This window comes from Theropithecus gelada, chromosome 5 (assembly GCF_003255815.1).
Source record: "Theropithecus gelada isolate Dixy chromosome 5, Tgel_1.0, whole genome shotgun sequence".
NCBI lineage: Eukaryota > Metazoa > Chordata > Mammalia > Primates > Cercopithecidae > Theropithecus > Theropithecus gelada.
Genome location: NC_037672.1, coordinates 35,155,323 through 35,182,199, shown reverse-complemented (window position 1 = coordinate 35,182,199; position 26,877 = coordinate 35,155,323). Strand labels below are relative to the sequence as shown.

The window sequence follows — 26,877 nt, the reverse complement described above, 5'->3', positions numbered from 1 at the left end:
GCATGTAACAAGTGCTCCTGAATGTTACTTCCATTTCATTGCCTCGTGGAATTGGTTCAGGATAGCATGGGGAGATGTACAGTCATGTCTGTAACACCAACTATTTATACATTCTCTAAATATGTATTGCGTATACATGATGCATCATGTTTATAAGCAAGTAATCTGGCATTCATTGTGCAGCTTATATGGGTTTGTCCTGTTGGCAGAGTTTATTATAATAAAATAATAGTGATAATGGCAACACTTACTTAGAATTTGTAATGTCCAGTTGTTGTTATAAGTGCTGTGTATGTATTAACTGATGTAATTCTCACAGTAACCCTATGAGGTAGGTACTAATATTACTCCCATTATTTTTGACTAAGAAACTAAAGCACAGAGAAGTTAAATACACAAGATAATAAAGCTAGTAAGTGTAGGAATTGGAATTCAACACAAGTTGTCTGGATTCAGAGTCTTGGCATTTATATTACACTATCTGTGGAACAGCAGAGTATAGTTAAACACTTGCTATGGTCTGAATGTATGTGTCCCCCATCCCCCACTCCTGATTTGTGTGTTGAAACCTGACTGCTCAAGGGAATGGTATTAAGAGGTGGGGCTTGGGGGAGGTTATTAGATCATGAGGCCAGAGCTGTCCTGAATGGAATTAGTCTTCTCAGAAGAGAGGCCTGAGGGAGGTGTTTGTTTGCCCCTTGCCCTTCTGTCACGTGAGAACATATAGAAGGCATTATCTGTGATGTCTGCAGGTGCCATGACCTTGGACTTCCCATCCTCCAGAACTCTAAGTAATGCATTTTTGTTGTTTATTAATTATCCAGTCTAAGGTACAGATGTTCCCCAACTTATTATGGTTTGACTTGGGATTTTTTGACTTTATGATGGAGTGAATGTGATATGCATTTGGGAGAAACCACACTTCTCTAGTGATGCTGGGCAGTGGCGGCAAGCCCTGGCTCCCTCTCAGCCGTACGTTTTCAGCTTATAATATTTGCAGTATACAATGGGTTTATTGGGATGTAACTTCATTATAAGTCCAAGAGCATTCGTATTTTGTTAAATCAGTCTGAATGAACTGGGACGACACTCTAAGAAGTAAATAGTGTAGGAATACGGAGAAGAGAATGCATTTCTTATTCACTAGAACTCTTGTGAAGGAAAGTGTTTTAGACCTCAGAGAACAGAAAATTTAACTGTGGGGACACAATGACTATAGTGGTGAAAGTGATTACAGTGACGAAGTGAATGTTTACTAAGCATCAGTACATGCTAGGCACTATGCGCGAGTCACTTATGATGAATTATCTCATTTAATCTTCACCAATGCTTGATACTCTGGAGTATTTCCATTTTATGGGAAAGGAAATGGAGACATTGACATAGGCACGGGCCTATATTTACACTGCTAGAAAGTGGAGGAGGTGGAATTTTAATTTAGTCTTACTGCAAACTTGTGTGCAGGATGTTAGGTGGGGGATTTTATCCAAGAGGAGGATAGTGATGAGCTTAGGCTCAGGTGGGCTGGTATAAAGCATGTCTGGGAAGCCTCAAGAACTTAGAACTGTAATTTACCACATTTTTTTTCACACATCCCAGTTATAATTGGAGGATATAACAAGTGTAGACTCCTAGGACCCACAGCAGTTGTTGATGTACAGAAGATCCACAGATCAGTACCTGGAGGGTCACTGATCTAGAGTGTGGCATACATGCCATAGACTGCAATTGGAGGTCAAAACATGGAGAGCCTCAATTTCATATTAAGGAGCTTTCACATACTGAAATTTTATAGTTAGGCATGATTATCTCTGTGTATCTAATGATGTGCTTGGGGCTAGAGCATCTAAGGAAAGAACTGGATCTGTGAACACTCTTGGGTGTTCACACAGTTAAAATGTCAGGCAATTTGGAGGACAGAGTTGACATTAACGTGCAGAGAGGATTTTAGGGCTGTGGGAGGGAGCCTTTTTCATAGCATGAAAAGGAAACAGATTCATTAACCATATTCAGCATGTTGAGTGATAGAGAGAGATGGTTTTGGGTAGAGCTTTTGGTATATCTTTATTTGATTTGACCACCTAGGAAGTATATATGTATCTGCCAAAGAAAGGAAAGGGCTGTGTATTAAAACGAAAGTACACACATATATACCAAAAAACAAATACAGTGGGCTTGTCAATCTCTTCTGCCATTTTTATCAGCCTCTCTCACCTCTCTTAAACATGTTCCAAGTGCTTTGCAAAGCTCTAATATAGAAATTATAAATGTATGTTAAGGAAGGAATGATTCATTCTTTTTTGAGGGGTTGATAAGAAGCCTTCACAGAGGAGGTAATACCTGCCTATTTATAATTTTAAATGGTGCTTAAGAAAGCAGATAGAGTGTATGCAAAAAGGCATGGAGCTGCTAAACAGCTTGTTGCCTCAGGGAAATAATTGACCAGAATAGACTAAAGTGAATGAAGGATGTTGGTAGAATGTTTAAAAGCATTGAATATGAGCTTGTTGTTGATACAGAGGAATTCCTCTCTCATAGGAAATATGAGCATGGTGTCTGACACATAATTGCTGTTTATATCAATAGCACCTGCTATTATTATTGCTAGAGACAAAAATGTGATTTGGCACTATAAGCAATGTCAGCATAGACTTTATCTGGTTGAGCACGTGGAGTTACATACCGAATTATGTATTTGATAGTTCATTGACTGATGCATGGAGACTGGGCTGAGAGATTTGTTCAGGGACCGTTGCAATAATCCAGGCAAAAGATGTCATAAGGTTTGGAACCATGACAAAAGCAGTGAGGATGGAGTAAGTGTATTAGTCAGCTCAGCTGCTATGACAAAATACCACAGGCCATGTAGCTTAAACCACATACATTTATTTTCTCACAGCTCTAGAGGTTGAGAAGTCCAAGATCCATTTGCCAGCTGATAAGTTTCCTAGAGTTCCTCTTCCTGGCTTACAGATAGCCGCCTTTTCCCTATGTCCTTACATAGAGGGCTCTGGGACCTGAGGGAAAGAGAACTCTCTGGTGTCTCTTATAAGAAACTAACACTATCTTATCAAGGTCCCATCCTGATGACCTCATTTAACCTTAATTACCTGCCTGGAGGCCCTGTCTCCAAATACAGTCACAGTAAAGGTTAGGGCTTCAGATATGAATTTTGGGAGGACATAATTCCGTCAGTAGCAAGGAGTAAAATCAGGAGCTCACCTGCTTCCTTGAATGTGGTGGATAATACAAAGGTGGACTTGGGAATGCAGCCTAGGTTTTAGATTTGGGGTAGGGATGCATCAGGAGGTTTCTTGATGTGCATGTGTATATGTATTTTATTGAAATTGTTTTTCTCCTATTAACGTTTTTGTGGACACTGGTAAGCAAAACTGTGACTTTTTATAATTTATTCTACTTCAGAAGGAAAATGCTTCTAATCTTCTCAAGTTATTGGCCAATTTATCATGTTTATAAATTCTAAAGTGGGTGAATACATTATGTCCACTTATTGTTCCATTGGTAGTAATTATTTCCATCCTGTGATAAGGCTAGTAAAAATAGACCATACATTTGTTGCAAAATAATTGTGCAGAATGAAAGTGGCTTATCTGAGAATTGAGTTTGTATGTAGTGTTGAGGTGTAACTTTTCTTTTCTTTTTTCAAATCTGTCTATCTATCTATCTATCTATCTATCTATCTATCTATCTATCTATCTATCTATCTTTCTTTCTTTGAGATGGAGTCTCGCTCTGTTGCCAGGCTGGAGTGCAGTGGCGCCATCTCCGCTTACTGCAGTCTCTGCCTCCCAAGTTTGAGCGATTCTCCTGCCTCAGCCTCCCGAGTAGCTGGGATTACAGGCGTGCACCCCCACACCCAGCTAATTTTTGTATTTTTAGTAGAGACAAGGTTTCACCATGTTGGCCAGGATGGTCTTGATCTCCTGACCTCAATTGATCTGCCCACCTTGGCCTCCCAAAGTGCTGGGATTACAGGTTTGAGCCACCGCACCTGGCCGAGGTGTAACTTCTTTGTGTGTGACATTTAAGCATTTTAGGTGTTACTCTGGGATGCCTTATTGACAAAGGGATTTCCTGCCTTTCATCATTTATTTTGTATTTTTATTTCTCTGCTCCTACAGTGTGTCCTGAAGAAGATATATGCTTTCCCTTTTATCCTATACCTGTTTGTTACTGCTTGCTGATATTTTAAAATAGTTGAAGCAGTAGCTTGTGGGCAGTTGGCATGTAGCATATGCAGAGTCCAAGTAGTGCCTTTTGCAGAACTATTTCAAGGAGTTTTTCAGTCCTGCATCAAAACTTGCTCAGGGAAATTTTCCTTGTTTGGGTGTGTCTCATTTTATTACTTCAGTATATATGTGTCATACCTGCTACCTGCTCTGTACTTTTTTATTGACGCACAGTGTACAGAAACTTGCACATATGCATTTTCATAAACTGAACACACCTGTATAATTAGCATCTGGAAAAATGGACTTTTAAAAAATTTAATTATGTTGTTTGGGAGAAAAATAAACTTATGAATTTCCTGTGTACATTGGAGGACACATGACCTTTAAACCTTTACCTTGTCCTTTTATATTAGCATATTTTCTGTTATCTAATGTATTTAAGAATTAGCTGATTATTCAGTGTCATATCTTGTATATCACTATTGTTTACATATAATGCTGCCTGCTTTTATGAAATGAAAATTATTGAACTGAGAAATATGTTCTGACTGCTTTTTAAGTATTTGAAAGAAAGTGCAGTGAAAGGGAAAGTTGTTTATATTCAGTTACTGTTAAGAAAATTGCATAAAACTTGAAAGTCAAAAGAACATTCTTTCAGTGCCTTTGTGGGAATATTGTTTAACAAGACCACCTTAGAGATATTTTAATCCCAATTTTAATTCCTGTGCTTGACTTGGCTATTTATTATTTGAGTAACACATAGACACTGAGAAGTTACCTGTATGCTTATAGATTTTTGTCCAGTAGAAAAGATAACCCCAAATGTTGTGGCTTATTATCCTGTAGGACATTAAACAGTTTTTTTATCTAACCTAGCTATCCTAATACTTAAAAAAAAACCTTTTCTGATGGACTATGTAAATATTTTCCACAAATGCTCTTGGATCCAATCTTACTGACTTACTGGTTCCCTCATTTTTAATTAAGAAGTTGAATAAAGCTTTTGATATATGTTTATTCGGTACGTGTGTCAGTGTCATTTTTTTTCACCTTTTTGAAAGTCATAGTTTGATGCTGTCATAGCATTTCTGTCCTGTACCCTCACATACGGAGAAACTGGTTTTCTAGGGCATGCAAAGCAATGCACAAAGATTCCAAATGCAGAGTGAAAGTTAGTGTCCTAATTTCTGTTGTTTCTTCAGAGAAAGTATATAAAAGTAGATTTTAATAATTAAAATAGCTTAATAAATAATTTTTATTTTTTTCTAGGCTTAAGCACATAAAGCAGTCACTGTGAAGAAAATAACATTTTAAGAAACTTTTCTGTCACAATTAATAGAGGAAAAGCCAGCAGAGAAGTGCATCTTCTTGTGTGTGTATCTCATCGTGCCACTTTTTGTAGCTCAGCTTAGTAATGAAGCCACCATTATGTCCTCAGTCAGTGAAGTAAATGTGGATATAAAAGATTTCCTAATGAGCATTAATTTGGAGCAGTATCTCTTACATTTCCATGAGTCTGGTTTTACTACTGTCAAGGACTGTGCAGCAATAAATGACAGCCTGCTACAGAAAATTGGAATATCACCTACAGGTCACCGTAGGAGGATACTTAAACAGTTACAGATAATCTTGTCAAAAATGCAAGATTTTCCAATATATGCAAATGTTCATAAAACAAAGAAGAATGATGACCCTTCAAAGGATCACAATGTTCCATCTTCTGATCAGAATATCTGCATAGAACTTTCCAGTTCTAGTAGTGTTCAGACACCTAGCCCACCGCAGTTGGAGACTGTTACAAAAAAACTTGAAGACGATGCAAGTGTGGAAAGAAGCCAGTATCCTCAATCAGATAATAAGCTGTCTCCTCCTAAACGTGACTTCCCCACTGCAGAAGAACCACACCTGAATTTGGGTTCTTTGAATGATTCTTTATTTGGTAGTGAAAATATTAAAATAGAATCTTTGATTACAAAGAAGACTATGGATCACACAATTGAAGAACAACAAACAGAAAAAGTTAAATTGATCTCAGAAAATCTCAATAAGCTCCCTAACGCAGACTCTGAATGCCTTTCTTCTGTTGGCTGTTCAACATCAGAAACGAATTCTGGAAATGGAACAAATGGTTTATTAGACGGATCACCACTATCCCCATTCTTTAAGTTTCAAGGAGAAATGATTGTAAATGACTTGTATGTTCCATCATCACCAATCCTAGCACCTATGAGAAGTCGTAGCAAGTTGGTTTCAAGACCATCTCGATCTTTTCTGCTAAGACATCGGCCTGTACCAGAGATTCCAGGGTCAACAAAAGGAATTTCTGGGAGGTAAGAATCTTTACAATAAGGTCTAAGTATTAAATTTGGGGGAATTTAGTGATTTTTAACAATTATATTTTCAGTGTTCCTTTCTAAATTTGACTATATTCATTTACCTATTCAACCAACATTTTCTTTTAAAAATTTTCCTCCTCCCATTGTACATTATTTCCCAGAGTCTGTTTCCAGTTTATAATGCCTGGGACTCTTTAGGTTTTCCCTATTTAATTGGGGGAACATCCCTTCTCTTAATTCTATCTGGATATTCCTTTCCATACCAATTCCCCACACCTAGTATTGTAGTATTTCCATTAGTGCAGTTCTCATATTTGAAATGTTGACTCTGTCTCCCCATTAGATGATTTGTTCTTTGACAAAGAACATATTTTTAATGTTTGTATCTCTGCTGCCTGGCACAATGCTTGGCACCAAGTAATAATTCAACACACATCTATTGAACTGGTATTTAGTCACTGTGCTCGGTAGGAAGGATGCAAAGAGGAATACGGTGACTTGCAGTCTCGTGTAGAAGTCACATGTAAAAAGATGGTGACAGACAGCTCAGTATGAAGCTAGGCTCACTAGAGACGAGACCTCTGGGACCCAAAAGAGGGGCTCTACCAGTGTGGTTCTTCTACCCAGGTGGTAAGTCATTGGTATCCCGAAGTAACAGGAGGATTACCTAAACAGTTTGGGAGGAGGTAATTTGTAGCAAAAGAGGTCATCAGCTTTAGCTTTCAGAATTTGTGAATCTCAAAGTTATACCTAAAATAGTTGTGGTTTTCTCTAGGGTTGGAGTAGGATATTGCTTTTCCGATTAAAAGTTAACACTTGTCTGTCTGCTGAGACACGAGTTTGTTCAAGTTTGACTGTTACTGTAGTGGCACTAAATGTTTTACACAAGTCCTGCACAGGCTCCAGGCTGGAGTTTCAGCAGGATTCCTCTTTTCCCCCCATGCCTGCTGTCCCTCCTACTCCCTTTGAATCTGTGGCTGCCTCTGATTCTGTTGGCCTTAGGTACCTTTGGTAATTGCAGTGCAAATAGTATTTGCAAGAGAAAGGGTGGCAATTTAGTGTTTGTGAGAGAAAACATGACCATTTACAAGACTCTGTTAATATAAGTATCTCCTATTAAAGCGTAAACCTTTTGATGGCAGAGGCTCTAATTAATTTGTCTTTATCTTGACATCCCTAGTACCAGTAGCAAAGTCTGGTATTTACTAGGAAATCAATATAGTGTCATGTATTAAACACATTTATTAAACAACTAGTGTCATCTATTAAACACTAGTTTGGTTTATAATTTTGCAGGGATTATCTAATGTTCACAGTGGCCCTGATAGGGTCTCTGTGAACATGGAGTAGGTAATGTTCACCCCATTTTACTTATAAGGTAACTGAGGCTTGGGTTAATTTCTCCAAGATCACATGGGTAGTGAAGTAGGAATTCCTACCAGTACATCTGACTCTGGATCCCACTTCCTTAACCCCTTATTGAGTAAATATTGTTGAAAATGTTGATTGCCTTTATAAGAATTGGATTATTTATTGGGATTGTAAAGGACACTCATTTTGTTTGACACTTTAGCTTTAAAATAGTTTGCTAATTTTGAATAATTAAAAGAAAGTGAATGAAAAATGACAAGTCTTCAGATGGCAGATGCTTTTGACATGCCAGAAGGTTTACTATGTGTACACACGTTAAAGCTGCATCTTTGCCAGGACTGAATCCCTTTGGTAGCTGTCAAGGATCATCTCACATAAGAAGCATTTGATTTAAGTTTCAAACAGACTGTGCTAATTTTCATGAATTTTACAGAGAATCTTGATACTCATTTAGTTGTATAGGGGCAGCAAAATTCCACCTGTTTCTTCTTAGGGTCCCAGCTGGGCCTGAGAATTCAATGGATATAAAACAGATTAACGGGAGAAAAGCATACAAATTTATTTCATACAAGTAATACGAGTTTTACATGGCCCGAGAATCCTCATAAAGAGATAAAGACCCGGAGACATTCATTCATACAGCCAACAGACACATGAAAAAATGCTCATCATCACTGGCCATCAGAGAAGTGCAAATCAAAACCACAATGAGATACCATCTCACACCAGTTAGAATGGCAATCATTAAAAAGTCAGGAAACAACAGGAAAATGAGAGGATGTGGAGAAATAGGAACACTTTTACACTGTTGGTGGGATTGTAAACTAGTTCAACCATTATGGAAAACAGTATGGCGATTCCTCAAGGATCTAGAAGTAGATGTACCATATGACCCAGCCATCCCATTTCTGGGTATATACCCAAAGGATTATATATCATGCTGCTATAAAGACACATGCACACGTATGTTTACTGTGGCACTATTCACAATAGCAAAGACTTGGAATCAACCCAAATGTCCATCAGTGACAGACTGGATTAAGAAAATGTGGCACATATACACCATGGAATACTATGCAGCCATAAAAAAGGATGAGTTTGTGTCCTTTGTAGGGACATGCAGCTGGAAACCATCATTCTTAGCAAACTATCACAAGAACAGAAAACCAAACACCGCATGTTCTCACTCATAGGTGGGAACTGAACAATGAGATCACTTGGACTCGGGAAGGGGAACATCACACACCGGGGCCTATCATGGGGAGCGGGGAGGGAGGAGGGATTGCATGCGGAGTTATACCTGATGTAAATGACGAGTTGATGGGTGCTGACGAGTTGATGGGTGCAGCACAGCAACATGGCACAAGTATACATATGTAACAAACCTGCACGTTATGCACATGTACCCTAGAACTTAAAGTATAATAATAATAAATAAAATTAAATTAAAAAAAAAAAGAGATAAAGACCCAAATAAGCAGTTAGAGTGAAACGCTTAAATAATGAATTACAAAAAGAGCAGTAAGTTGTGAAAAACCAACTAAATTATGTGGGGAGGCTTAAAAGATACGTTATTTTAACAAAGTCTGTACAGAATTCTTTGACCTCAACTTCCTGTCCTTGAGGATGGGATGTTAATTTCTTTCAGGGGAATTTCATCTGCTTTTAAGGAGGCTGGAAGATCAGAGTTCTCTTTTTACACCTGTTGTTTTCCAATACTTGAATTAAATGCCTTTTGTTCAAAATAGTCAGTATGCCAGAGTGGTATATTTTCAACTTCTTCCATTATAAATGTAACTTTGTATCATATGAAAAGCTCATTGCTCAATTTGTGACTGAGTCTTTGAGAGTGGAAACAACATTAAAATTAGTAGTAAATAATTTAGTACTAGCTGTATCATAGCACTTTTTTTTTCCATGTGATTTTTAGGCCAGATTACCTATCCTAACCTTTCTTTTCTTTGATTATGGTAGTTAATAGCAACAATGCTTTTGTGGTGCTCAGATCATAAAATAAGTAAATAAATTATTTTCAGAGTTCACTGTTTGTTTTTCCTAGTGCTCCTTCCCTATGTTGCAAATAGTAATTCCATGATTTTCAAGTGTTGTAATATGACTTTTTAAATAAAACTGTGGGTTATGTAATGCGAATTTCTCTTTGGTCAAGTGATAACACCTGCAAATGATATTTAGTGCATTCCTTGATATACCAAATGAAAATATTTATTTATGGCCTGGGTTTTTAAAGGAATTACTAAACATTTCATACAACTGTTCAAAGGAATATGGATGTCAACTTTGAAGTGTTTTCCTGACATAGGGCTCTTTGTTTTTCTCTTCCTGAACACGTGCCCTCCTGCCTCCTTCCTCTCAACATAATCTGATATAATTAATACTCTATCAAATTTTTTGTCTTTGTTGCAGACTTGGGTTCTTCCTTGAATTCCTGCCTGCTCCTTTTATCTGGAGGGCTGGCCTGAACAATAACCTCAGGTTATCTTTTTTTTTTTTTTTTAATTTTATTCTTATTATTATTTTCACATTTTTTTATATTATATTTTAAGTTCTAGGGTACATGTGCACATTTGTTACAAATGTATACTTGTGCCATGTTGGTGTGCTGCACCCATCAACTCGTCATTTACATCAGTTATAACTCCCAATGCCATCCCTCCCCCTTCCCCCCTCCCCATAATAGGCCCCAGTGTGCAATGTTCCTCTTCTCATGTCCAAGTGATCTCATTGTTCAGTTCCCACCTATGAGTGAGAACATACGGTGTTTGGTTTTCTGTTCTTGTGAAAGTTGGCTGAGAATGATGGTTTCCAGCTGCACTCATGTCCCTACAAAGGACACGAACTCATCCTTTTTTATGGCTGCATAGTATTCCATGGTGTATATGTGCCACATTTTCTTAATCCAGTCTGTCACTGATGGACATTTGGGTTGATTCCAAGTCTTTGCTATTGTGAATAGTGCCGCAATAAACATACGTGTGCATGTGTCTTTATAGCAGCATGATTTATAATCCTTTGGGTATATACCCAGTAATGGGATGGCTGGGTCAACTGGTATTTCTAGTTCTAGATCCTTGAGGAATTGCCATACTGTTTTCCATAATGGTTGAACTAGTTTACAATCCCACCAACAGTGTAACAGTGTTCCTATTTCTCTGCATCCTCTCCTTTTCCTGTTGTTTCCTGACTTTTTAATGATTGCCATTCTAACTGGTGTGAGATGGTATCTCATTGTGGTTTTGATTTGCATTTCTCTGATGGCCAGTGATGACGAGCATTTTTTCATGTGTCTGTTGGCTGTATGAATGTCTTCTTTTGAGAAATGTCTGTTCATATCCTTTGCCCACTTTTTGATGAGGTTGTTTGTTTTTTTCTTGTAAATTTGTTTAAGTTCTTTGTAGGTTCTAGATATTAGCCCTTTGTCAGATGAGTAGATTGCAAAAATTGTCTCCCATTCTATAGGTTGCCTGTTCACTCTGATGGTAGTTTCTTTTGCTGTGCAGAAGCTCTTTAGTTTAATTAGATCCCATTTGTCCATTTTGGCTTTTGTTGCCATTGCTTTTGGTGTTTTAGATATGAAGTCCTTGGATCTGCTTTCTGCTTGGTGGGCTCCCAGGGACTAGCAAGGCCTCCAAGTGAAGGTGATAAGGAAGGAGATATCTTTTGAACTATCTCTTGAGAGCTAGATCAGGACTAGGCTCCAGCACCACCTCCTTCCTTATCACCTTCACTTGGAGGCCTTGCTAGTCCCTGGGAGCCTTCCAAGCAGAAAGCAGATCCCACATTGCCACGGGAGCTGTAGGTGTGTCATGTGATCCTATGCAGAGTCTTCTTAGTGCCCTAGGCAGGAAGGAATCTCACAGCTACTGAAGGAAGTACATTTTTCCTCCTCCCTTTAGTGATTTTTATACATCTTTCATGCAACTGTGTTATCCTTGGGATAGGTCTCAAAGCCTTCTCTTTAAGGTGTAGTGCCTCTGAATGTTTTGGGGTAAGGACAAATGAAGAAACAGAAGCAATGGGAAAGGGATGGTGTGCAAAGCTGCACTGTTGTGGAAGTACAACTGTTAGAAAACTGAGGTGCTGTGTTGACTCCTTGAGGGCTTTTCAAAAGTTTGAAACCTAAACCTGAAGTTTCCTGTGTTCTTTGAACTTTTTATTAAAAATAAAAAATCTTGGATATTTTTCCTCTGTATTCACATAGACATTGAAAATGGTTGACACTAGTTACAGATTTTAATGTCAACAATATATAAGAGCAAAAAGTACAGAAAAGTAATCAGCAATTGTTTGCTGCACTGAATAAGAAATATACAGAAGGATTTCCTTCATTTTCATCTTCAAAAAAATTTTACATTTCACATAGTAGAAAAATATTTAGCAATCCTAACATTTCGATTTCTTTTTTTAAATGCTTTTTAAATTCTATGAAAAAAGGATAATTATTTTAATATTTGCTAAATTTTGAATTAATATCTAAATAATTAAACCTAAATTTAAATAGTAGTTAGATTTATTGTTAGAAGATAAAGGTATCTATCTGCTTAATAATCTAAGTTAAAACGTCATTACATTTATATTTCATTTTTGTAAATAAAATCCATCTTGTTTGAAAAACATATAAAATTGAAATTTTTGCTAGTAGATTACAAAAATTCATGATGTTGTAAACTTACGTGTTGTGGTAGTTTTGTAATGATAATTCATTCTTACCCTAAAGATTTTCTTAAAACTTCACAGATTGAGGCTTAATTATCTGTGCATTGTAAGTTTTACATTATTGGTCTTTGCTGTAATTAACCCACTCTCATGCTTTTTGAATTCAGATTTGTCTGTTTTAGTTAGATATTATGAAAACCTCAGGGCAGTATTAAGCTGTTGCCTAATGATTGTGGTTGTTTGCTTTTTTTTTTTTTTTGCATTTCACTCTAGAATGACCCATAGTCTGTTATCAATTGTGAGAACTGCATTTTTTTAAAAATTATTTTTAACATTCTGTGAAATGATGATCCACATATGGCATGTAATTATTTTTTTGATTTGGCTGCCTTGTCTAAGTAAGTACAGCTCATAAGGGGATATCTTTGACATTTACCTTTATGCCACTGCTTTTCTGGGCAACTTTAGTGATTAAACATATTTTTAAAAATAAAACGTGTTTCTCCACATCCTCTCCAGCACCTGTTGTTTCCTGACTTTTTAATGATCGCCATTCTAACTGGTGTGAGATGGTATCTCATTGTGGTTTTGATTTGCATTTCTCTGATGGCCAGTGATGATGAGCATTTTTTCATGTGTCTGTTGGCTGTATGAATGTCTTCTTTTGAGAAATGTCTGTTCATATCCTTTGCCCACTTTTTGATGGGGTTGTTTTTGAGTTGATGGGTGCAGCACACCAACATGGCACAAGTATACATATGTAACAAACGTGCACGTTATGCACATGTACCCTAGAACTTAAAGTATAATAAAACAAACAAACAAAAAATTATTTCACACAAAAAAAATAAAAAAAATAAAACCTGTAGGTATGCTGAACGCTCACTTTTATAATCAGAGTTATTCATTACTTTCTCTTCTTTTATATTCAGGTTTTTTAAAGAAACCATTTTAATTCTGATACCAATGATAGTTGTCTTTGTCTCTCTGGCTACCATGACAAAATACCGTAGACTGGGTAGTTTAACCAATAGAAATTTTTCTTATCGTTCTGGATACTAAAAGTCTGAAATCAAAGTGCTAGCATCCTTTGGTTTTGGTGACGGCTCTCTACTAGCTATCAGATGGTGGCCTTCTTGCTGTCTGCTTATGTGAGCTTTGTTCCTGGGCTGAGCGAGAGAGAGCCATCTCTGGTTTCTGTTTTTAGAAGGCTACCAGTTCTATTGGAACAGGGCCCCACCCTTATGACTGTATTTAACTTTAATTACTTACCTAATTTAAGTACAGTCACGTTGTGGGTTAGAGTTTGAACATATGAATTTTGTGGGGTGGGGACACAATTTTATTCACAACAGTAGTTTTTCTTTACTTGCATAGAAATTTGTTAATTCTCTATTTAAGTAGCAGAATTTATGTGTTTTCAAAGGCCTTACAAACTTACTGCATTCCACAGGCAAGGACTGTTAGTCCATCACAATTGAACATCTGCAGGTTTCCTGTATTTCCAGATGTAGGGTTTTAAAAATAATAAAATTGACATAGGGAAAATATTAATGAAACATTTACCAAGTTAATGTGATTCAGAAATATTGATATTTTTGATTTGGGTTTTATTTTTATATTTTATTATTATTTGGGGTTTTCAAGCATTATTTCCATTCGAAAATAAGTTTTAGCTTACTAAAATAAAGCTTTATTTTAAAATTTCCCTTTTCTGAAACTCCACAAGTCAATCTGTAAATATACATTCTTTATTTCCCAAGCTCATTTACATATGAGATGATTTCTGAGCCCTTCAACAATGACATATATTACCTGGATATGTTTATGATGCTTGGGGCATTTTTTCAACAAGGGTTAGCTTGTTGGTCCAGAGCACTGAGGGGAAGGGATAAAGGGGTGCAATACAAAGGATGAAGATGAGGTTATGACTTTCAGGAAATTTATGAGGAAGAAGGAGGTACCTTCTCAGTGTTTGGAGGTAAGCTAGTAATTCTGGCTTCCTGGTCAGAAACTGTAGTATGAGTCGTATTTAAAAAATGGTTTATTTCCCATCAATGAGATCACTTGGACACAGGAAGGGGAACATCACGCACCGGGTCCTATTGTGGGGAGGGGGGTGGGAGGAGGGATAGCATTAGGAGATATACCTAATGTGGATGATGAGTTAATGGGTGCAGCACACCAACATGGCACATATGTAACAAACCTGCACGTTGGGCACATGTACCCTAGAACTTAAAGTATAATAATGAAAAAAAATAGTTAAAAAAATGGTTTGAAAACCACAATAAAAATATTAAGATAAAATTATTTATAAATTGAAAAATTTCAAACATGCATAAGAGTATGCAAAATACCATGTTATCGTATAATACCATCTAGATTAAAAAATAATATCTTGCCATAGTGGACCCAGACTTAGTTTATTGAGAAATAAAAAATTCAACTAACTCTTCAGCCTCCTTCCTTTGTGCCCGGAAGTAAAGAATATTCTGAAACTGGTGTTTATCCTACTCATGCATGCTTTTGTACTTTTACTACAGATGCCATAGCATTGCTATAGATGTTTTTGATTAATGAAAATGATATTCTTTTATAGTTTGGTGTTTCACTTAATATTTTTGTGATTTGTTCACATCAATATATGTATTTTATATAATAACTGTTGTATAATATTTGATTTTAAAAACACAATTTTTTCTCCTAGGTTGTTGACACTTTTTTCACTATTACACATATAAAGTGTTCATTTTGAGGACTTTAAGAAACAAATGCACACATTAGGTTTACCAGGAGGACCAACAATTTTTTTCTGTAATACAAATAACATTTTTTACTGAGTTTTTATATTATGTAGGCCCCTGCCTTATGCTCTTTAAAAGCATCATCTCATTAATCATAATAATATTCCTAGGCAGCAGGCCCTGGATTTTTCCCCCTTCAATAAATGTGGAAAGCAGGTTCAGAACTTTTAAGTAACTAGGCTAACATCATAAAAGTATAAGAACAAGAGAGGATGATGACTATGGTTCGGTTTTTAATTTTCACAAATCAACATGCTTTATATTTCAAAGTTAAAAGCAGTTTTCAGGATAGCTGGTGGTAAAATAGTAGAAAAGAAAGATAAAATTGATCTTGAATCTTGGATTTCTACTTCTTAGCTGTGGGACTTGAGCTGGGAGAATTTGCCACCTTTATTGGTAGGATTAGGACACCAAGTCCTACCTCATAGGGCTGATACAAGGAATTAATGTGAGCTGTAGATAAATAAAGCCACTTGCTTTTTGCTTTGGGCATAATAGGTGTTAGAATATAAGAAAGGTTGTGATAATTTAGTAGTAGATAAATGAAAATGTAAGTTGCTACTCAAGAGTTTTCAAAATGACTTACTTCCTATATTTGTGCTAATTTTTCATCTCTAGCAGTTCAACTGAACTTGGTTGATAGATTTGGTAATCCCTTGTAGGTAGATACTAAATGAGGAAATCAATACAAATTATCAAAAACCTTTTTCTTCACATTTTATTTATTGGTAAAACCAACAAAATATTCCTTAAAAATTCCACTAATGGGTATACTTAAAATATTCAAAATCTTTTTTTTTTTTTTTAAATTTAAGTTAAGCATTGTGGCTTAGGTCCTGGGTAAGGAACAAGACTGCCTGGGTTTGAATCTCAGATTAGTTACTTATGAGCTGTGTGAACTTGAGTAAGTGACCTAACGCCTTTCTGTGCCAATTTTACCTACATGCAGATAATAATCTTATTTCTTGTTGTTTTATTTTTTTTTATCTGTATACTGTATGTTTGTGTGTATACACATGCATGAATCTTTGACGATGGGCACACATTCTGAGAAATATGTCATTAGGTGCTTATGGCCTTATTTGGGCATCACAGAATGTACTTACACAAACCTAGATGATATAGCCTATTACACACCTAGGCTATATGGTAGAGCCTACTCTTCCTAGCTACAAACCTGAACAACATGTTACTGTACTGAATTAAAATTGTAAGACAATAGTAGATATTTGTGAATTTAAACAAATCTAAACATAGAAAAGGTATAGGAAAAATATGGTGTAAAGATAAAAAGCAGTACACTTGTATAGGGCACTTACCATGGGTGAGTCAGTGAGAGGTGAGTGAAGGTGAAGCCTAGGACATTACACCACTGTAGACTTTATAGACCCTGTACCCTTAGGCTACACTAGATTTATAACAATATTTTTTTCTTCAATGATAAATTAACTAGCTTATGATAACTTTTTAATTGTATTTAACTTTTCGAGCTTCCTACTCCCTTGTAATGGCACTTAGCTTAAAACACACATTGTACAGCTGCACAAAAATATTCTTTATATCCTCATTCTATAAGCATTTTTCTATGTTTAATTAATTTAAAAAAACATATAAAATTTACAACTCTTCCACATTCCCATCTTCTGCAAGGTCTTCAGGGACAGTTACATGCATGGAGCTGCCATCACCTATGATAACAGTGCCTTCTCCTGGAATACCACTTGAAGAACCTGACCGAGGCTATTTTACAGTTACCTTTAAAAAAAACAAGTGGGAGGAGTATACTCTAAAATAAAATAAAAAGTATAGTAAATATATGAACCAGTAAAATCACTTACTATCAAGTATTATGTACTGTGCATAATTGTATGCAGTATACTTTTATATGACTGGCAGTGTGGTGGATTTGCTTGCACCAGCATCATCATCACAAACATGAATAACGTGTTGTACTGTGGTGTTGCAATGGCTACAATGTCACTAGGCAATAGGAATTTTTCATTCTCATTATGTTCTTATTGGATCACTGTCATATGTGCAGTCTGTCATTGATCAAAACGTTGTGCAGGGGATGACTATACACACACACACACACAAACACACACGTGTGCTTATATGTAAAAATCTGAGACCTATCTTGCATATTGTAAATGCTCAGTAAGAAGTAGCAATATTAATTACTAGTGCAAGTTACCAAAGACGTACAAAATTTGAGTACTGCTCCACTCAAGGGTTCAAATCAGTAGTAAGTACTTCAGTTAGTAGTACACAAATGTCAGGAAACAATTACAGCTTTATAAAAGTATCAAGAATATGGAGATAAAGAACAAATAAAGGATGCTTTTAAAAAAGGTTTTACCTTTTAGGTTTGACCCAAACATTATAGCTTTGCCCATTTTGTGATCTTAAACAAATTGCAGTCTTATAGTGAGTATATTTTTAGTCTAGCTTGTTTTGCTTAACTTTGAGAATCGTTCATGTTTGTGCCTGTGGTTATAGTTTGTTCATTTTTACTGCAGTATAGTATTTTATTGTATGAATATGCTATAATATTCATTCTTAATTTTGTTAGATATTTCGTATTTTCTACCTTATCCAATATTTTGTGTATATATTTATTTGTAGGTGCATGTGTGTGTGTGTATATATATACACATGCATATAATGTAAATATGTGTACACATATAAATCAACTTAGACATAATTTGCATATAAAATAGACTAATTTTCAGTATATACATGCTTATGTGACCACTATAACAATTAAGATTTAGAACATTTCCATCACTCATCCCCACTTTTCCCAAAATTCTGTTGTGACCATTTGCAGTAAATTCCCAACTTCCTGAATCAGGCACCTGTAGCTTTCACTATTAGTTAGTTTTGCCTATTTGGGAATTTTATATAAATGGAATCACACAGCAGGTCATCTTTCGTATCTGACGTCTTTATTCAGTATGATGTTTTTGAGATGTGTCTGTGTTGTTGCATGTCAGATTCTTATTGTTGAATAGTGTTTCTTTGTGTGAATCTCCAATTTGTTTATCCATTTGCCCACTGACGTATATTTGGGTGGTTATTCTTGAGGCATACTTGTATGCATGGCTGTTGAGTACAGACCTAGGAGTAGGATTGCTGTGTCATGGGATATGTACATTTTCCATTTTTGTAGATAATGCAAAATGGTTCTTATAAACTAGTTGTATGAATTTGCATTACCATCAACAGCGTATGTGCATTCCCCTTGTTTCATACCCTCAACATTTGTGTGTGGTTTTTTTTTTTTGGTTGGCCATATAGACATATAGATACATGTGTAGTGTTATTTCATTGTGGTTTACATTTGCATTTTGTGATAACTAGTGATATTGAACACCTTATGCCCTTGTTTATTGACCTTTTGCTACATTTGTATCTTTGGTGTGATGCCTTTTCAGATCTTTCACCTATTTTGGTTTTGGTTGTTTTAAATTGCATTTTTGTGTGTATTTCTTAAGTTATTTATTCTTAAGAGTTACTGATAAACTGTGGGTATAAACCCCTTGTACAGTGTATCTTCTGCCTCTGCATGTTGTTTTTGTGTTCCTTAATTGTTACTTTTTAATGAATAAGAGTTCTTCATTTTAATTTAGTCAAATTTACCCATACTTTCCTTTAGAGTTAAAACTTTTATGTCTTAGGACACATGAAAATCTTCTATTTTTATCTTCTAGCTGCATTGTTTGACCTATTATACTGGGATTTATAATCTATCTTGAATTGATTTCTGTGTATTGTCTGAGGTAGGAGTAAATTTTCGTTTGCTTCCATATAGATGTACAGGTGATCTAGTCTTTCAAAAGACCATACTTTCTTCATTGCTATAGATTGACCTCTTTGGCTTAAACGCAATTGGATCTCTTTTTTTAAAAAAAATTATTTTAGTTTCAGGGTACATGTGCTGGGTTGTTATATAAGTAAACTTGCGTCACAGCTGCTTAGCCTAGTACCCAATAGTTATTTTTTTCTGATCCTCTCCTTCCTCTCACTTCCCCTCTTCTAGTAGGTCACAGTATCTGTTGTTCCCTCTTTTGTGCTCATATGTTCTCATCATTTAGCTCTTACTTACAAGGGAGAACATGTGCTATTCGGTTTTCTGTTCCTACATTGGTTTGCTAAGGAAAATGACCTCCAGCTCTATCCATGTAACTGGGTCTCTTTAAGTGGGTTCTTAATTCTAGTTCAATGGCCTATTATCCTTTTTATCAGCAATATAGTGTTTTAATTACTACAGCTATATAATAAATCATGAAACCTGGTAGAGTATGTCTTCTCACTGTACTCTTTAAAAATGTGTCATTATTGGTCCTTTCTTTTTCACATGTATTTTAGAATCAGTTTGTTACATCTCACATGTGTCCCTCCCTGTAACTCTTTTGATTAGGGTTGCATTGACTTTACAGATTAGTATAGGGGGTATTGTCATCTTTGCAACATCTAGTATTTCGTATATTTTTAATTAGTTTTTTTTTCTAATTTTCTTGGTAATGTTTTCTAATTGAGTTCTTGCAAATCTTTTGCTAGATTTAATTCTAGGTTTTGGTAGTTTTTTAATGCCCTTATCCTATATGGCACCATTTTAATGTTTCATTTTGTTTACTGATATTTGGGGATGGAATTGATATTTGTATGTCAACCCTATTAGTAAGTTTGCTAAAATCATTTTTATTTTTATTTTTGTATTTTGTGTTTTTATTTGTTTATTTATTTTTGAGATGCTGTCTCACTCTGCTACCCAGGCTGGAGTGCAGTGGCGCTATCTTGGCTCACTGCGCCCTCCGCCTCCTGGGTTCAAGAGATTCTCCTGCCTCAGCCACCTGAGTAACTGGGATCATAGGCACGTGCCACCATGCTTAGCTAAGATTTGTGTTTTTAGTAGAGATGAGGTTTATCTATGTTAGTCAGGCTGGTCTCAAACTCCTGGCCTCCGGTGATCTGCCCACCTCGGCTTCCCAAAGTGGTGGGATTAAGGTGTGAGCCGCCATGCTTGGCTGCTGAATTCATTCTGAAACAACTCCTTTTGAGGTCGAAAAATATATATAATAAATTATAATCCCTTAAAGCATGTAATTTGATGAGCTGTGAAAGATACATAAACCTATGAAATTTTTACCACAATCAAGAAACAGAGCAGTTCTGTTACTTCTAGAGTTTCTTAGTTTCTTATACAGTCCATCCCTGTTTCACGTGCTCATATAGAATAAGTTAGAATATGCAATCCTGCACCATGCAATGATATTTTTGTCAGTGATGGACCACAGATATGGCATTGGTCCTGTAAGAATATAATGGCTATACCATATAACCTATGTGTGAAGTAGGCTGTACCATCTAGGTTTGTGTAAGTACACGCCATGATGTTTGCAAATGATGAAATTGCCTAACAACCTATTTCTCAGAATGTATCCCTGTCATTAAACCATGCATGACAGTATTTCTTACATCTTCTTTTGCTCAGCATGATGATTTTTGACATTTATTTAGATTATTAGTTTTTTTAGTAGTTTTTTTTTCTTTCAGCTGGGTGATAGTCTCTTGGATCCATACACCACTATTTGTTCATTTACTTCTTGATGTCTATTTGGGTTTTTTCAAGTTTTTGATTATTGAGAATAAAGCTGCTGTGACCATTTGTATACAGGTCTTTCTGTGAACAACTGTTTTCAATATTTTTGGTAGGATTGGAATAGCTGGGCTTTGAAGTTTGGTGAATGTTTATTTTTATAAGAAAATAAAAGCAATTTTCCAAAATGGATGCACCGTTTTACATTCCTGCCAGCAGTATTTATTTATTTATTTATTTATTTTCTGCCAGTAGTATTTAAATGTTCTGATTATTCACATATTCTCCAACACTTGATATTGACAGGCTATAGTTTAGCTATTCTAATGTGTATGTGGTATTATCACACATTCATATATTTTGTGATACAACTATTTACATTTTTCCATTTTGTTTATTTTATTTATTTTCTGAGACAGGGTCTCACTCTGTTGCCCAGGCTGGAGTGCAGTGATGCCATCATGACTCACTGCAACCTCAACCTCCTGGACTGAAGTAATCGTCCCACCTTAGCCTCCCAAGTATCTGGGACTACAGGCATGCACCACCACACCCAGCTGATTTTTGTATTTTTTTTTCTTTTTTTTGTAGAGATGGGGTTTCATTATGTTGCCCAAGAAGCTGGTTTCAAACTCCTGAGCTCAAGAAATCTGCCCACCTTGGCCTCCCAAAATGTTGTGGTAACAGGCATGAACCACTGTGCCCAAGCTTAAAATATGGCATTTATTATTACTTATATTTGTAGAGACAGGGTCTCTATATTGCTCATGCTGTTCTTTTTGTTCTTGTGTGTGTGCTTTGTTTTTGTTTTTTTGAGACAAAGTCTTGCTTTGTTGCCCTGGCTGGAGTGCAGTGGCACAATCATGGGTCACTGCAGGGCTCCACCTCCTGGGCTCAAGCTGTCCTCCCACCTCAGCCTCCTGAGTTGCTAGGACCAGAGGTGATCACCATCATGGCAGGTTAACCCATTTTAAAATCAAGTTGTATTTCTTATTACTGGATTGTAAGAGTCCTTTTTTCTTGGTTTGGGCAAATCACTTGTCACTAGTATGTGAAATAAATTTTAAATTTTCGTAAAGACTACATTTCAATGTTTGTTAGGGTTTTAGTTTTTTATTCTATTTAAGGAATCTTTGCGTACTCAGATGTTACAATGATTTTTCTCTCATATTTTTCAGAATTTCTAGAGTTGTAGCATTAAACATTTGGATCCCAACTCTACTTTGAGTTAATTTTTGTGCATGATGTGAAGTAAAAGTTGACATTCACTTCTTTTAATCATTGAGATATCCAGTTCCAGCAACATTTGTTGAAAGGGCTATTCTTTTTCCACCGCATTTCTTCGGAACTTTTTTCTTAAGTCAATGGACCAGAGATGTGTGGGACTGTATATGTGGGCTTTCTATTCAATTCCATTGATTTATATGTCTGTACTTTCAGCAATGGCACAATGATTATTAGCTTACTGTAGTTTTAGATTAAATATTGAAATTGTATAGTATAAATCTGCCAGTTTTGTTCTTCTTTTTCATTTTTCCTTTTTTTAGATGGAAAAGAGAACTCTGTTATATTGTAGAAGGCCTTCATCACCCTCTGCTTCTCCAATGTTTACCTCTGCCATTGCTGTTATCATGTTGTATTCTAAATAAGTACCCTGGGATACCTTCCTCCCGAGACTGTAGGATCTTTGAAAGAAGATCTTGTGTGTGTTTTCATATTGTGCCTACAGAGCCAGGCATGTTTTTGACTATTAAAAAGCTAAAGACAAAAAGCTACATAAATACTGACATCTAGTTAGTAAATCTCTTTCTTTCAGAGATATGACTAGCAGTTTTGAAATTACTTTATGTGCATACTAACATTGGACAAATATGTTTACTTACTTTTGTGAATTATAGATGTGAGTAGCAAACACTGGTAAAAAATTTCCTTTGCAAAGAAAATCTTTCTTTAAAAGTCTAAATAGAAAAATACATTTGTGGAAGTTGGCCATTCAGCTTTTTTTAAGTCAGAATTAATTTCTGAATATTGTTTTTTTTCTACCCAAAAGAATGTATCTCTCTCTAATAAATCCTTCACTTAAATATAAATCATAAATATTTTCTCATAATATTTTCTAATAATTTTAATTGTACTCCTAAATATCTTAAATATTTTCACTCATAAATATTTTCTCCTTTGCTTTTTAAGCTATTTTCGTGAAAGAAGAAATGTTGCTACCTCAACTGAAAAATCTGTGGCATGGCAAAGTGAGTGTATGTGTTTAATTTCTCCTTAAATTAGAGCTCATTTGATCGTCTTAACTGTGTTAAAATCATGATTGAGAAGGCAGCCCACCTGTGGTATAGGGAACAATGGAAATAACTGTCTGCCAGCGTTCATAGTACCTCAGACACTTTTAAAGGGGACTGAATAAAAGGCAATAAAATACACTCTGACTCCTAGAAATTTGTACATGCTAATGTAAAAAGTTTTCTTTTTATGCAAGCTTCATTTATCATTAGCCACAGTTGCAGGCATTTAACTAAATTAAATGGTTTCTGGCAGTCTGAGCTACAGAACAAAGATATATGTATGGAAAGTGATTTTGCCATGGTAACTGGAAAGGGCTGTCATTGTTGCTCTGGCAAATTGAACAGTGACAGAGGCTTTTCTTTCATTTTGAAAATTCTGATTATACAAGTTTGGGAACATTCTTTTTGACAATAAGATGTCAAACACTTGGGTACTGAATCTTTAAGAGAAATTTTTGCCATAGTAGAAATGCAAATATTGAGAATTCTTTTTTGTAGATTAGTATAATTCAAGGATGGTAGAACTTCTCTTGAAATAATTTATTTACAGATGCGTTAGTAGCTATGGCATTAGAGGAATTATTTTAAATGCCTTCTGGGATTTTAAGTGATATCTAGCTATTATGTTGGTGACCTTTTTATAACTATTTATTCCAAGTTATAGAACTAAACTTAATTTTCTGCCGTTTAGAATATTTCCTTATTTAGGAGTTTTCATTATAAATGGCACCATGACAATTTCTTTTGTATGTGGGCAATGTATTTGGTTATATTAATGTGGATCCTAGAGGTTGGCAAGGACATATGTGACAGTTTGCAATTTAAGGAGCAGTGAGTTATGTCTGTGAAGCAAATGGTGGATACCATGAGTGTTATATCAAGAAGACAATGAGGAGAATTGATTTGGGGATAAGAATTAGCATAATTTGGACTCTTACAGAATAAAGCTTACGTTGTGATAATGCCATAAAAAACTCATGCTTTTAATCTTTTTTTAAAAACAGTATTTCACATTATTCACATCTTTCCATTTTCATCCTATAATTCCCCTAAAAGATTCAAATGAGGAGAATTCATCTTCCATCTTTCCTTATGGAGAGACCTTTCTCTTCCAGAGACTAGAAAATTCCAAGGTTAGTCCCATACATTTTAATTGTTTTCCATAATCAATTATTTACTTTTCTGCCTATTTGTACCTCTTCATTTTTCTCCAAGCTATTTGAAGAATGGCATTATGTTGAAGAGTGAAATTTCCAGTCAGCAAAATTTTTGTTCCGTAAAATTATGGTAAAATCTGTATCTTTCAATATATATTATAGAAACACACTTTTATTTTGACTTCGGGAATCCAGGATAGTGAGTTTTAAAAGTTTGCCACAAGATTGGGTTAATTAAACAAAAGACAAACTCTGTAAAACTTAAACACTCTCTAGATTTTTGCTTTGCCTTGTAGCCAAGTGCAGACTTCCGAAGTGCATAGACTTCCAATTATGTATGTATTTTAATTATTTAGCTTATCACTCATTCTTTTCTATTACTTGTGCTCTTTTGCTACATTATTTCTTGGTCTTGATAAAAGAGAAGTTGGAAGACAAAAATGAATTAAATAAAAGTATATAAATTTTATTTTTGGTTAGCATCTTCTTTTGCTCTTACTTGAACTGATGAGTTAACGATTTGAATAAAATAGTGAAAAAAACATCAAAAGTCTGTTTAATGTAGACTATCTTTTTTTTTCTGAAAATTGATCTAAGTAATTAGACTTATTTAGTTAAACTCAGATATTATGGATTTTTGTAGAATATTGCTACACATACAAACAAATCCCCAAACCAAAAAGCAAAACAGTATGTGTTTTTTGTTTGTTTGCTTTTTTAATAGAAGCGATCTATAAAGAATGAATTTTTGACCCAGGAAGAAGCACTCAAAGGGGAAGCAACTACTGCGACGAACTCTTTTATCATCAAATCAAGGTATGAGATCATGATTGATGATGATTAACTATTTAGAATAAACTGTTATACAATGTTGACTTTTCATTCATAGTATAATATTGTGTATCGGAGAAAATAGTTTATGTTGATAAGTTCAAATTTTTCCTCTCTAAATGTAAGCATAACAGCACCCATTTTATTAATTGAATTATGCTCTGTAAATCAAGTAAATATTTGCATTCTGTGGCAGATTAGTTTTGTGTTTTTCTAATGGAAACCACACCCCTGCCCCAAAGCAATACAGGTGACTGTGATTGCACATTAAAGATGAGAGGTTATGTTAATAAAAAGGAGCAAAGGGCAGTACAGAACATCACTATGCAAGTTGCAGACTTTTACAAGTGTAATATATTATTTTTATTGGAGTTTCAGCACTGGCAAGAAGCATGGCAATTATCCAGTTATTTGGATCACACACGGAGTTAGAATTTGTATGCAGCAACTTCAATTTTGTTTTTCTGTCAGCTTTATTAGAACTTGGCATACTGGATCATTACCTGATAGTTCATTTCTTTTTCTTAATTTTTAATTTTTGAGATTACATAGTAGATGTATATATTTCTGGGGTACATAACATATTTTGACACAAGCATAATAATTACATCATGGAAAATGGAGTATTCATCCCCCACAGCATTTCTCTTTTGTATTGCCAGCAGTTTAATTAAACTCTTTTAGCGGGACATTCATTTTATTTTTGTCTTTCATTTTCTAAGGCTAACATTGTTATAGGTTTCCCTCAGTTAAAGCTAAATAATTAAACAGCTTCAGTAAACATTTGACATAATCTAATATAATGCAAAATATGAAAGGGCCAGGCTAAATTATTCTTAAGGCAGTAATCGTTTTTAGAATGCTATATCCAGAAAGATGTAATTTGAGCCCAGGCATATCTGTTTCATTGATCAGCAAAAAAATGTCCTTTGTCATTAATGAATGAGTTGATCTATTATGTCATTCCTTGAATCTGTAGAAATATGTCTAGCAATTATGAATGCGTTCCAATAAATATTTTACATTACATACCCTTTACTTCCTGGATGTACACTGACCCTTTATTGTTTTCTAGCTAGCAGTGTGCTGCAATATTTTTCCTCATCAGCATTGCAAAATAATACTGATGCTCTCAGCAGTCAGGCGTACTCTCTGTTTTATTGCATTATAGTGAAACATGGGGTCCTTGGAGTTGATTAGAGGATAGTAGAGAGCGGTAAACAAGTGGGAAATAAGATCTCCATATAGATGAGTTAATGGTCCATGACATTGCCCAGAGAGATTGGGCTGGGCACTTAGTTGTGCTATTAAAGATGTTTAAATTGTGATATGAAGAATATACCCAGTCTCCATCCTTAGCATCTGCACCTAACAATCCAAAATAAAAGGGATAAGATTAAATTATACCTAAGAAAAAACTTGTAATAGTATTCACATATGTCATAGGTTAATGAAAGAATTTTACTTAGTTTTTCTGGAAGAGTTAAAAAAATTTTCAATAGGGTTAATTGAAACTCTAGGATTTTCCTGGCCTTATATTTCTGTTATTGGTTATTTATAAATTTTCAAAATGTCACTGATGTCTTAAATCACATATAGCACTTTGAAATGT

At 35.3% G+C, this 26,877-nt stretch overlaps 1 protein-coding gene across 2 annotated transcripts in view; it reads left to right on the top strand.

The window, feature by feature from the left end:
• The window catches only part of ARAP2 (ArfGAP with RhoGAP domain, ankyrin repeat and PH domain 2), a 178,692-nt gene that overhangs the window by 9,379 nt on the left and 142,436 nt on the right, over positions 1 to 26,877 (top strand). For both annotated transcript variants that reach the window (XM_025385218.1, XM_025385219.1), the window contains exons 2-5: positions 5,463 to 6,523; positions 23,174 to 23,232; positions 24,334 to 24,410; positions 25,159 to 25,250. In XM_025385218.1, coding sequence (XP_025241003.1) covers positions 5,622 to 6,523; positions 23,174 to 23,232; positions 24,334 to 24,410; positions 25,159 to 25,250 — 1,130 coding nt within the window. In that variant the 5' untranslated portion in view covers positions 5,463 to 5,621. The remainder of the gene's footprint in view (positions 1 to 5,462; positions 6,524 to 23,173; positions 23,233 to 24,333; positions 24,411 to 25,158; positions 25,251 to 26,877) is intronic.